The 14,305-nt window shown below is 44.3% G+C and overlaps 1 protein-coding gene across 1 annotated transcript; it reads right to left on the bottom strand.

The window, feature by feature from the left end:
* Positions 1-10,084: 10,084 nt before the first annotated feature.
* On the bottom strand, positions 10,085-10,971 carry LOC123117036 (uncharacterized). Its single transcript, XM_044537889.1, has one exon. It carries the CDS (start codon positions 10,882-10,884, stop codon positions 10,369-10,371), a length of 516 nt encoding a protein of 171 aa, XP_044393824.1. The 5' UTR covers positions 10,885-10,971; the 3' UTR covers positions 10,085-10,368.
* Positions 10,972-14,305: the final 3,334 nt, after the last annotated feature.

Genomic DNA, 14,305 nt, shown 5'->3' with positions numbered 1-14,305 from the left:
ACTCCGCTCCCCTTCCCTTCCTGACGCCCCCCATTTCCCCAATCTGCCAAATCCCTAGCAGCGGCGAGCATGTCCGCACCGTCAGCCACTCCGACGGCAGCTCCGGAGACAAGGAGGAGCTGGCGCTATGTATCGCATCCGAGCGCTCGCGGGTCAATACGGGTGGCAACTCCGGGTCCGGTGCGACGCCCCCTGTCGCCCGTTGATACGTCTCCAACGTATCTATAATTTATGAAGCATCCATGCTATTTTATTATCTGTTTTGAATGATTATGGGCTTTATTATACACTTTTATATTACTTTTGGGACTAACCTATTAACCGGAGGCCCAACCCATATTGTTGTTTTATTACCTGTTTCAGTATTTCAAAGAAAAGGAATATCAAACGGAGGCCAAACGGAATGAAACCTTCGGCAGCGTGATTTTTGGAAAGATTATGATCTAGGAGACTTGGAGTGCAAGCCAGGGGGTCATCAAGGAAGCCACGAGACAGGGGGGCGCGCCCACCCCCCTGGGCGTGCCCTACCCTATCGTGGGCCCCTCGAGGCTCCCCCGACCGACTTCTTTCACCTATATAAGCCTACGTACCCTAAAAACATCGAATATCAAGATAGATCAAGAGTTCCGCCGCTGCAAGCCTCTGTAGCCACCAGAAACCTCTCGGGAGCCCTTCCCGGCACCCTGCCGGAGGGGGATCCTTCACCGGTGGCCATCTTCATCATCCCGGCGCTCTCCATGACGAGGAGGGAGTAGTTCACCCTCGGGGCTGAGGGTATGTACCAGTAGCTATGTGTTTGATCTCTCCCTCTCTCGTGTTCTCTCTCGTGTTCCCTCTATGGCATGATCTTGATGTATCCCGAGCTTTGCTATTATAGTTGGATCTTATGATGTTTCTCCCCCTCTACTCTCTTGTGATGAATTGAGTTTTCCCTTTGAAGTTATCTTATCGGATTGAGTCTTTTATGAGAACACTTGATGTATGTCTTGCCGTGCTTATCTGTGGTGACAATGGGATATCATGTGCCACTTGATGTATGTTCTGGTGACCAACTTGCGGGTTCCGCGCATGAACCTATGCATAGGGGTTGTCTCACGTTCTTGACTCTCTGGTAGAAACTTTGGGGCACTCTTTGAAGTACTTTGTGTTGGTTGAATAGATGAATCTGAGATTGTGTGATGCATATCGTATAATCATGCCCACGGATACTTGAGGTGACAATGGAGTATCTAGGTGACATTAGGGTTTTGGTTGATTTGTATCTTAAGGTGTTATTCTAGTACGAACTCTTGAATAGATTGATCCGAAAGAATAACTTTGAGGTGGTTTCGTACCCTACCATAATCTCTTCGTTTGTTCTCCACTATTAGTGTCTTTGGAGTGACTCTTTGTTGCATGTTGAGGGATTGTTATATGATCTATCTATGTTATTATTGTTGAGAGAACTTGCACTAGTGAAAGTATGAACCTTAGGCCTTGTTTCCTACCATTGCAACACCGTTTACGCTCACTTTTATCATTAGTTACCTTGCTGTTTTTATAATTTCAGATTACAAATACCTTTATCTACTATACATATTGCACTTGTATCACCATCTCTTCGTCGAACTAGTGCACCTATATAATTTACCATTGTATTGGGTGTGTTGGGGACACAAGAGACTCTTTGTTATTTGGTTGCAGGGTTGTTTGAGACGGACCATCTTCATCCTACGCATCCCACGGATTGATAAACCTTAGGTCATCCACTTGAGGGAAATTTGCTATTGTCCTACAAACCTGTGCACTTGCAGGCCCAACAACGTCTACAAGAAGAAGGTTCTGTAGTAGACATGAAGCTCTTTTCTGGCGCCGTTGCAAGGGAGGTGAGTGCTTGAAGGTATATCTTTAGATCTTGCAATCGAATCTTTTTGTTTCTTGTTTTATCACTAGTTTAGTCTATAAAAGAAAACTACAAAAAAAATGGAATTGAGTTTGTCTCATACGCTTCATCTTTTTAATATCTTTCGTGAGAATGATGGTAAGGAAAATTGTGCTCAAGTGCTAGAAAAGAAATCTATAAAATGTTTGTCACTAAATCTTTGAATGATGAGAATGATTGCAATGTTATTAGTATGAATTCTTTGAATACCCATGATGCAAATGATATGCTAAGCCACAATTTTGGGGATGCTATGTTTGATGAATATGATATTTTTTGTCCCCCAAGTTTTGATGAGAGTATTTTTTATGATGAAATCATGCCTCCTATTTATGATGATTATATTGATGAAACTGGGTTTGGAAGAGTGTCAACTTTAGGTAGTTTTGATCCCACTATTTTGGAGGATATTGAATCTTATTGTGATGAATATGAAAGTGGATTTGGAAGAGTGTCAACTTTATTTAGTGATAATTCCACTATTTCGGAAGAGGTTCCAATTGATTATGAGAAAAAAGTTGCTATCTATGATGATTATTGTGATGACTTGTATGCTATTAAGAATAATGATAACCATGAAACTTGTCATCATGATTTTAGTTTTCAATTGGATTATACCTCACATGATAATTATTTTGTTGAGTTTGCTCCCACTACTATTCATGAGAAGAAATTTGCTTATGTGGAGAGTAGTAAATTTTCTATGCGTGTAGATCATGAAAAGAATGCTTTAGGTGCTGGTTATATTGTTGAATTCGTTCATGATGCTACTGAAAATTATTATGAGGGAAGAACATATGCTTGTAGGAATTGCAATAATGTCAAGTTTCCTCTCTATGTGTTAATTTTTTTGAAGTTATGCTTGTTTTACCTTCCTATGCTAATTGATTATTATTCCCATAAGTTGTTTGCTCACAAAATCCCTATGCATAGGAAGTGGGTTAGACTTAAATGTGCTAGTCATATTCTAAATGATGCTCTCTTTACATTTCGACTCTTATCTTTTATGTGAGCATCATTGCCATCATCATGCCTAGCTAGAAAGGCATTAAAGAAAAGCGCTTGTTGGGAGACAATCCAATATTTACCCTTACTATTTTTGTGTGTTCACATGATTATGCTACTGTAGTAATCATGTTTTATAACTTTTTTTCGATAAAGTGCCAAGTAGAACCTTTGGGAAGACTTGGGCGAAGTCTTTATGATCTTGCTGTAAAAAAATAGAAACTTTGCGCTCACAAGATTAGCTGCCATTTTTTTACTGAAGAGTTCTTTTAGGTTGATTATTTTTGCATATGATTAACAGACAAATTCCTCAGGTCCAGCAATTTACTTCATAATTTTTGGAGTTCCATAAGTATACGTATGATACAGATTACTAAAGACTATTCTGTTTTTGACAGATTCTGTTTTCATTGTGTTGTTTGCTTATTTTGATGAATCTATGGCTAGTATGTAAGGGTATGAACCATAGAGAACTTGGAATACAGTAGATATTACACCAATATAAATAAAGAATGAGTTCATTACAGTACCTTAAAGTGGTGATTTATTTTCTTATACTAACGGAGCTTACGAGTTTTGTCTTGAGTTTTGTGTGGTTGAAGTTTTCGTGTTTTGGGTAAGGATTCGATGGACTATGGAATAAGGAGTGGCAGGAGCCTAAGCTTGGGGATTCCCAAGGCACCGCAAGGTAATATCCAAGGACAACCAAGAGCCTAAGCTTGGGGATGCCCCGGAAGGCATCCCCTCTTTCGTCTACGTTCATCAGTAACTTTACTTGGAGCTATATTTTTATTTACCACATGATATGTGTTTTGCTTGGAGCATCATTTTATTTTGTTAGTATTTTCTTTATGTTATTTATAATAATGTTTTTCATCTATATTTTCAATAAAAATGTCAAGGATAGCCTTTACCATGCTTATTTTGCTAGTATACATGTTGCTGTTTCAAAACAGAAAGTTTACCACTGTTGCAAAAATTCCCTAGAAAAGTCAGAGAATGAAATAATGTTGAATCTTTTTGCATAATGAGATATGATAAAGCTTTTACATCTGTGTATTTTTATTATAATTTTTGGAGTTAGGGAAGTATGATGAATCTTGCATTCTTTACAGACTATACTGTTTTGGCAGATTGCTGTTATGTTTGCATTGTTTGCATATGTTTGCTTGTTTAATGATTCTATTTGAGGATAGGAGTATTAAATATGCAGAGACATTTAGTATTCAACGTTGAATAATAATCTTAGTGATTTGTTACAGTAGAAAATGATAAGGTTTTTCATTGTTTTATACTAACCTATCTCACGAGTTCTTGTTGAGTTTGTTGTGAATGAAGCTTTTGAGAAATAGAGAAACCATGATATGAGAGGAATTAAGGAGACACAAAAGCTCAAGCTTGGCGATGCCCAAGGCACCCCAAGATAATATTTCAATAAGTCTCAAGCATCTAAGCTTGGGGATGCCCCGGTAGGCATCCTACCTTTCTTCTTCAACAATTATCGGTTAGTATCGGTTGAGCCTAAGTTTTTGCTTCTTCACATGAGTTGTGCTATCCTTGCAATGTCATTTTGTTTTGTTTTGTTTGCTGTTTAAATACAATACCAAGATCTGAAATTCTTTAATGAGAGAGAGTCTTCACATAGTTGCATAATTATTTAGCTACTCATTGATCTTCACTTATATCTTTTTGGAGTAGTTTTTCATTTACTCGTGTGCTTCACTTATATCCTATGAGTAAATGGTTGAATGAGTTGAATGTAATAAATCTGAAATTATATATGTTTCATTTGATTATCCCATGGGGAGTAATGACTTCACATCTAAGAAGTAGAGGTTGTAAATTTATTGATGGTTAGCAAGCATTGTATTGGTCATTTGAACAATTCATGAAAGAATATTGAAGGAAGAGAGATTTCACATATAAATATCCTATCATAGACATCTTTTATAATTGTGAGCACTCATTAAGTATGACATGCTAAAGAGTTGATGTTGGACAAGGAAGACAACGTCATGGGTTATGTTTTCTCACATCTCAGTTAAAGTATATTGTCATGGATCATTCAAACATGTTGAGCTTGCCTTTCCCCCTCATGCTAGCCAAAAATTCCTAGCAGAAAGTAGAGATACTACTTGTGCTTCCAAATATCCTTAAACCCAGTTTTGCCATGAGAGTCCACCATACCTACCTATGGATTGAGTCAGATCCTTCAAGTAAGTGGTCATCGGTGCAAGCAATAAAAATTGCTCTCTAAATATGCATGACTTATTAGTGCGGAGAAAATAAGCTTTGTACGATCTTTTTATGGAAGCAATAAAAGCGACGGACTGCATAATAAAGGTCCATATACAAGGGGCAATATGAAGTGACGTTCTTTCGCATTAAGATTTTGTGTATCCAACCCTAAAAGCGCATGACAACCTCTACTTCCCTCTGCGAAGGGCCTATCTTTTACTTTATGTCTTTTACTTTATGCAAGAGTCAAGGTGATCTTCACCTTTCCCTTTTTCATTTTATCCTTTGGCAAGCACTTTGTGTTAGGGTGATCCTGATATATATATCCAATTGGATGTATGTTAGCATGAACTATTATTGTTGACATCACCCAAAGGTGAATACGTTGGGAGGCAACATTATAAGCCCCTATCTTTCTCTGTGTCTGATTAAAACTCCATAACCACAAGTATTGCGTGAGTGTTAGCAATTGTAGAAGACTATATGATAGTTGAGTATGTGAAGTTTGCTAAATCAAAGCTCTGACATAGACCCTTCCTGAAAATAGGATGAATTGCAATTGTTTGATGACTAAGAATGAAGTTTGCTAGTTTTCAAGAAAGTTTATGGTCTATGCTTTAACATGTGAATAGCTTGTTACTTGATTATGAATAGTTTTATGAGATGAACAACTGTTATGACATATAAACATGCTAGAAAAGGTGATTGAAATTATCATTGATCAAACTTGTGCACCTCTAGCATTCACACTTCATAAATTCTTTCTTTTATCATTTACCTACTCGAGGACGAGCAGGAATTAAGCTTGGGGATGCTGATACGTCTCCAACGTATCTATAATTTATGAAGCATTCATGCTATTTTATTATCTGTTTTGAATGATTATGGGCTTTAATTATTATACACTTTTATATTACTTTTGGGACTAACCTATTAACCGGAGGCCCAGCCCATATTGTTGTTTTATTGCCTGTTTCAGTATTTTGAAGAGAAGGAATAGCAAATGGAGCCCAAACGGAATGAAACCTTCGGCAGCATGATTTTTGGAAAGATTATGATTCAGGAGACTTGGAGTGCAAGCCGGGGGGTCATCAAGGAATCCACGAGACAGGGGGGCGCGCCCTACACTCTCGTGGGCCCCTCGAGGCTCCCCCGACCGACTTCTTTCGCCTATATAAGCCTACGTACCCTAAAAACATCGAATATCAAGATATATCGGGAGTTCCGCCGCCGCAAGCCTCTGTAGCCACCAGAAACCTCTCGGGAGCCCTTCCCGGCACCCTGCCGGAGGGGGGATCCTTCACCGGTGGCCATCTTCATCATCCCGGCGCTCTCCATGACGAGGAGGGAGTAGTTCACCCTCGGGGCTGAGGGTATGTACCAGTAGCTATGTGTTTGATCACTCTCTCTCTCTCGTGTTCTCTCTCGTGTTCCCTATATGGCATGATCTTGATGTATCCTGAGCTTTGCTATTATAGTTGGATCTTATGATGTTTCTCCCCCTCTACTCTCTTGTGATGAATTGAGTTTTCCCTTTGAAGTTATCTTATCGGATTGAGTCTTTTATGAGAACACTTGATGTATGTCTTGTCGTGCTTATCTGTGGTGACAATGGGATATCATGTGCCACTTGATGTATGTTTTGGTGACCAACTTGCGGGTTCCGCCCATGAACCTATGCATAGGGGTTGGCACACGTTCTTGACTCTCCGGTAGAAACTTTGGGGCACTCTTTGAAGTACTTTGTGTTGGTTGAATAGATGAATCTGAGATTGTGTGATGCATATCATATAATCATGCCCACGGATACTTGAGGTGACAATGGAGTATCTAGGTGACATTAGGGTTTTGGTTGATTTGTATCTTAAGGTGTTATTCTAGTACGAACTCTTGAATAGATTGATCCGAAAGAATAACTTTGAGGTGGTTTCGTACCCTACCATAATCTCTTCGTTTGTTCTCCGCTATTAGTGTCTTTGGAGTGACTCTTTGTTTCATGTTGAGGGATTGTTATATGATCTATCTATGTTATTATTGTTGAGAGAACTTGCACTAGTGAAAGTATGAACCTTAGGCCTTGTTTCCTACCATTGCAACACCGTTTACGCTCACTTTTATCATTAGTTACCTTGCTGTTTTTATAATTTCAGATTACAAATACCTTTATCTACTATACATATTGCACTTGTATCACCATCTCTTCGCCGAACTAGTGCACGTATACAATTTACCATTGTATTGGGTGTGTTGGGGACACAAGAGACTCTTTGTTATTTGGTTGCAGGGTTGTTTGAGACAGACCATCTTCATCCTACGCCTCCCACGGACTGATAAACCTTAGGTCATCCACTTGAGGGAAATTTGCTACTGTCCTGCAAACCGGTGCACTTGCAGGCCCAACAACGTCTACAAGAAGAAGGTTCTGTAGTAGACATCACCCGTCATGCCGGCACCGATACCGGCGCCGGCCCTTCCCACCCCACGCGCGGATCTGCGAGGCCTACAAGATCTACTCCTCCCACCCGACGGCCTCCTCCACCTTCGGCCGCTGCTCCGCATGGGCAGCGCTGGGTTCTAGTGCCCGCTCAGCCGACGCCACAGATGCAGACTCCGGAGTCGGAGGCACGAGCTGCCCGCCGCGAGAGGCAGAGGGCTAGGGAGATGGCGCGCGCGTCCAACGGGTCTGCGCGTCCACCCGCCGCCGCTGGGTGCTTGACGAGGAGGACCGGCGTGCCGCCAGTCAGTGACTGAGGCGGAGACGAAGGCCTGACGGCTCCGGAGGCTCAACGCCAAGCAGCTCTGGCTTTGCATTGAGCAATCCGAGCGGGAGGCGGCGGAAGCAGCGAGGGTGGCCAAGCTCAAGCGCCAGAAAGACCGCGTCGTCCGGCACTTGCAAGGCTTCATCGTCATCTCCGGTTCCTCCTCCTCTGACGGGTCCGACGACTCCGACGTGGATCCACCTCCTTCCACGGACTCCTACAGCTTCGCTGGTTACCGGAAGGACAAAGGGCCGACGAGGAAGTGGTGAAGATCCGTCTTTATTTCAAGTTTTTAGTTGTAGTTTGAAATTGCCCGCCGTATTATGTGTATTATGTGAACTTTGGCTATCTTTCGATGATCCGCCTGTGATCTTCTGATGAACTGATTGTGCATTTGTATGCCTGCTCATGATCTATGTAGTTTTTATCAATATTGCATAGTTTAGTATGAAAATAGGGGATGGAATATGAGATACGTGGGTCTGAAGAAGCGAATATAGAAAGTGCTCGGTCAGTGCCCGTGGACGCGTCCGGGCGCGTCCGCGGGCGTTTGAGGAACCGGATTGCTGAGTCCGGCCGTAGATGCTCTTAGTTGGCACCTATTTGGCTGCATCCAATGTCCAAGAGGGAGACAGTCCGGGGCCATGGCCAACGGGAGCACCACTAGTACTAGCAAGGCAAAAAAGTGCAAAGGTGTAGCGCATGTGACCTAGCAAAAATGATGTCTCAGTTAAGCGACGTAAGCATGTTTCTTTGCTACAAACGGCAATGGAAAATGTTGCGACGGTATTACAAGCAACAACAATAAATGCTACAAACGTCAATGAAAGATGTTACAACTGATGAGATGACGTGCTACAACTGATGAGGGAGGACATGCTACAACCAGCAAGACGGATGTTGCACACGGTAGAAAAAAATATTGCAAACGATGACATAAAATGCTGCATGGTCGACTAAGACTTGGTTAAATCTCAGTCGACTAATTTTTAGCAGGCCCAAATTTGAAAGTACAGTGCAATTGCACGAAACCAGCATTTTTTGGCGTGCATGAACCCAAGATCAGGTATCCAATTCTCCTTGCTGCGGTTGCAAGCTTGGGAATGCAAGGACGGTCACCCAGGCTGGAAAGCCGGCCAGCAAATGGAGTGGCCACCGTACACAAATAACCGCATAGTATCAAATATTATCTTCCATTTCCAATCTTTTTCAGACATTTTCTTATTTATTTTAGTGTAACAAAATTGGTTTCTCCTATGTTTGCATTCTTGAGTTCTAATGGGCCGTTCTCTGTGATCGTCGGCTTCTAACTTGGAAGATTACTCCCGCACGAGGCAAACCTAAAATGAGGGCATGAGCAATGGAGTTCAGATCGGTAATTGAGCATGCATATTCCACATCGTTTCTACATTATTTAAATTTTGTGCAGGTGCAATATTTACATTACATTGTGCATTTCCTCTTGTTTTCGGATGTTTAAATTAACAATTCCAAAGACGAGACTATTTCTACCACGGCCAGCAACCACCGCACCCAGCACTCTGAGAAACCAAGCGCATGTGCAACGACCCCTTATAGTTTAGAGGAGGATACGGCTGAGTATCCTTTAGATGAGTATATTGGCCCCGCTAAAATATTGTCGTTTCTAACCAATCCCTTGAACTTTACTTCATTTTTCTTTTCAAAATTGTTTAGCTTTGGGCCTCCGAGTTAAATTTCACTACTCAGCTATTTTATTGAATGACATCTTGGTCAGATACTTCACCAGTTCTTATGAGTCTTCTGATCTACATCAAAGACTTCCCGGGTACTACTTCTACAAGTTCTTGGGTTTAAACAAGTTTGCTTCGCCGAAGCGGAAGCCAGAGACGGCATAGAGTTTTGCTCACGGCGCGCCACCGAGGATGCATGAGGAAGAATATTTTGGCACACCTAAGAAATTGATTGTAATTTTCTTTCTCTATACAGGTGTATTTGTAAATACTTGTGATACTTATATATGGCTTTTGACTTTTGTCCTTTTAAAAAAAGATGATAATCAAGTAAAAACATTATAGTTTTTTCCAAGAGTTGGGACATTTTTTAAAGTTTCCCACGGGCCTCTGAATTTTACTGGTTCGGCGGAGCAAACTTAAAAATGCCAGTAACTAAGCATAGTACGTACTCCACATCATTTATACATTTATACAGTATTCACATTAACATATCTGTATGTGCATTCCCTCCTGCTTCTCTGACGTCTAAATTAGCAACGCCCAAAACAGTGAAACACGACTGCTTCTACCACCCAACTTGACAAACTAATCCACATACCATTTGCCGCGTGTATTTCAACCGTCCGATCTAACATCAGCGGCCGGAACCACGCATCTCTCGCGGCTAGGCGGGGCAGGGCTATGTGCAAAAATGCCCCTTTTTTCTGGCAGTCTCGTGTGCCCTGCGCCTCTACTCGCTCTCCAAAATGGCGGTTAAGTCGGGCGAGAACCGCGGCGGCGACCTCCCGCCTCGGTAGGCCACCCTCCGCTTCTGCGGCACCGCCGGCTTCACTGCAAACTTCGCCAAGGTTTCGTCGGAGTAATCCTCCTCCGACGGCGCGAACATGAGCGGCGCCACGGAGCCTCGCCGGCGCCGGCCGCCAGCTGACGAGGCGGTGGCGGCCTTGACGAGGGCGGCGCTGGCCTTGACGACGAGCGAGGCCACCTCCTCGCCTGTGAGGCAGCGGCGCAGCATCTCTGCGGGGAGCACGAAGTAGATCTGCCCCGGCCGGAGCTGCTCACCGGCGGCCATCGCCGCGACGGAGCCCTCGAACCCCATCGCGTCGGCGTCGCAGACGAACCACTCCTGGTGCCCCACCTCCTCAAGAGCCAGCGCTGCCGTCGCGGGAGGCGAGTACTCCCGGAGCTCGCCGCTGGGGAGCACCACCCTCGCGGCCGCCGCGTCGTACGACACACACAGGCCCATTCCGTCTTGTTCGTCGCGTGTGTGCTGCTGCTGCTAGCTGCTTGCTACTGTCTGGTTCTTTCTCTTGTTCGCGCTGTTGTGGTGGTAATTAATGTGGTTGCTGCCGGAGACGGTGATGAGGAGGAAGAGGTATATATAGCGGAGCGGCTGAGGACGACGCAGCACGCAGCGTTGTCGTGTAGCCGGGTGTGGGGGCAGAACAGGCTGGAGGCTTGTTGTGGCCAGCGAGGCCGTGGAGCCGTGGACTCGGCCGGGCTTTTCTTTGCGGTGCGCTCCGCCCAACTAGCAAAACCTCACGAGGTTAAGTTGCACAGCACACACAGCGAGGCACAGTCCAAATACTATCACCGTTCGGAAATACTTTGACGTGGTTTTATTTCATTACACGTACAGTCAAATGCGGCAATGCGTTCTTCATGATAAACATCCAGCAAACAATCTAACATGCAGGTCCTCAGTGCAGCTCCTTGCCGCCAGACTGGCATCCAACGGTTTCAATAATATTTCAAATTCCTGGTTTGGCTTCAAGCTTTCATTTTAAAAATAAAATCCCATTTATCGACAACTTTTTATTTTTATTATCCTAAGCTTTCATTTTTTAATCTGTTTTACTGGTTGAGCTACAAAGAGTGTGAAAATCACATCACCTGCTAATCAAACCCCTTTAAGTCAACGAGTACCAAGTTTTATTTGAAAGTTGAGAGGGTTTGTCTACTTTCTAGAGTTTAGATGACAAAATTGTTCCAGACAACCAGTAAGGGACTTTTGTAATAACAATTTTGTAGTTTGAATTATTGTACAATTTTTGTAGTTTGAATTATTGCCTGACAAGTTTCATTCGAGTTTGTTGGGCAGGAGAGCCATGTGTGTAAAACCAAGACAATGAGAATTGGCCGGATATTAACCCATCTTTTATGGGGCCATGCGCGCGCACACAAATACACATTGGTGACTTTTGAGCTTTTTTTATAGGCTTGCGTGCAACTCTTTGGGTTAGTTCGTTTGGGGCATATAGCTGGTTGTGTAAATAAAATACATCTCTTCCTCAACTTATTCTAGAAGCTCAACCTAAAATTTTATTTTAGAAACTTACTAGTTAATCCTTTATTAGCATGCTTCTAAAATAAAATTTTGGGTTGAGCGTCAAGAATAAGCTGGGGAGTATTTTAGGAATGGGGCTCATTGTATGCAAGGTAATCACAACCTAATATTTTAGGAATTTCATTAGATTTGCAAATGGCCTTGCAAACCTCAACGGGGAGAAAGTACCTTTCTCGTTCAAACGACGAGCGCTTAGCTGCGTGCACGATACAAACGTGAAGCAGAAGTTTATGGAATATCCCCTCCCAACGTTTGCGTCACTGACCTTTTTTCAGTTGCGCGTAGGCCAAAAGCCTTGCCAAAGTCTCATGTACGTACGCATGTAGCCCCCCGTTCGGGAGCGAGACGTGCGAAGTGGGAGCGCCGGAGCGGCGCCATGCCGCGTCTCGTCATGGGCCACGGCGTTACGCGTGGCGCGCCCGGCGGAGCAACGTTGACGGAGTTCATGTGGCCGGCCGCATGGGCCACTGGCCTAATTCGATTCTGCGACGACGGATGTAGACCGTAGCTTGCTAGATACGTACGCGTAGGTTCAGTGAACGGCCGCGTTTTGTTTGTGTGCGTGCATGGTTCCGTCATCCACTACCGGACTCGCGGGCTATGCCTACGGCCCAGGACCGTCGGCATAGGTCCTCTGCCATCGGCATAGATCTATGCTTACGGCTGCCGTCGGCATAGCCCCGTCAGTGTAGATCACGTCAGCGTAGATGTGTCAGACCGTCGGCGTAGTATAGCCGTCGGCATAGGTCCGTATGCCGATGGCCGTGGGACAACCGTCCGCATAGTTTAGCCGTCGGCATTGTTTTTCGTCTGACGGCAACGGACGGCGCCGTCAAAAGCGCTAGCGAACCAGGGGAAGACACGTGGCGCAGGTATGCCGACGGCCTAGCCGTCGGCATACCTGCGCCACGTGTCGTCCCTTGGCTTCTCCTGGCGGCAGGGATATGCCTACGGCAAAGCCGTCGGCATAGATGGAATATGCCTACGGCCAGGCCAAAACTCCTTCAACAGGACAGTGATAAGGCTGTTCGGTTTACGGCCCTTTCTGCGAAGGATCCAGTTACTGCAAAAGAATCAAAGGATTGCCATGTGTACAATAAGAAAATGTTGTCATCTGTTGAAAATATGATTGAGATGCACTTACTCTGTCCCCGCAGGTTCAATGATCCACTTGTGCGCCTCGATAGAAGGTGGTGTAGGTACTCCGGCATTATCACGCAGCCACCCCTGCGGAGCACCCGGTGGCAAGTCACCCCACAACTCGAGGTCAACCTCCCCTCCACCCTCCTCGCCCTCCGCTCACCCTCCTCCTCGGCCTCCTCCTCCTCGCCATCAGGAACATACTCCTCCTCCTCAGACTCAGAAGTTGACTCAGCATAGGAGGGCATCGAAGAAGACCCTCCTATTTCGGACACGGCCCGGAGTTTTTTGGCCCGGTTGCCTCTCCCCCCACCTCCTCGTACTCTAGGGGCTCTCCCCCCACCCCCTCCTCCTCTAGGGTCTCCTCCCCCGACCCCTCCACCTCCCTGTGAGGTGCCATCCTAGCGTAGTCGGGAGGGAACCTTGTGGGCTCGTCCACTCCGAGTAAGTCCTCCTTTGAGCTTACTGAGGAAATTGGCGCCGCTGGACTTGCCCATGATTAGCAAACCTGGATTGAGAAGAGAATAAACAATTAGTAAGGATATAAAAAAAGATACAGGAAAAACATTAATAACAGAAGAGCACATTAAGCATACTATTGTAATGATCATTAAAAGAACTTACATTTTCTAGAACCCATATGAATCATCACTATTGTAATCTATTTGTCGACCGGTCTCATCATCACTATCCCGCATATCTTCTTCGTTGTCTGACGGAGGTGGAGGCTCTTCCTCATCGTCAGCGTCAGCGTCTTCATTTAACTTTTCAAGCATAATTATGTCTCTTTGATTCGCAATTGCCTCACCATCAATCCATGCGACATCGTCGTTTGGGTCCAGGTCAACATAACCCAAGTCATCATCCTCCTTGTTTCGGACCACGTCATCATGTTCCTCTTGAAAGAACACTCCCTCGTATGTCATGGGGTTTATGTTGTAGTAATCATCATCGTTCGGGTCCGGTAGCTTACCATGTGGCGACACCTTGAACACAACTTCCCAACCCTTTAGGTACTCTTTCTGGCATGGGTAAGGCAGATAATATACTTGTGTGGCCTGGGTAGCGGCGATAAAGAGATCAGCTCCGGCATAGACGGTTGATGGTTTAACTTCAACTAAACCAACAGAAGGCGTATGTCTCAGACCCTTTTTGGGGTCGAACCATCGGCTTTGAACAC

The sequence above is a fragment of the Triticum aestivum genome, chromosome 5B (assembly GCF_018294505.1).
Source record: "Triticum aestivum cultivar Chinese Spring chromosome 5B, IWGSC CS RefSeq v2.1, whole genome shotgun sequence".
NCBI lineage: Eukaryota > Viridiplantae > Streptophyta > Magnoliopsida > Poales > Poaceae > Triticum > Triticum aestivum.
The sequence above is the reverse complement of the archived record's forward strand: the minus strand, read 5'-3'. Positions and strand labels throughout refer to the sequence as shown.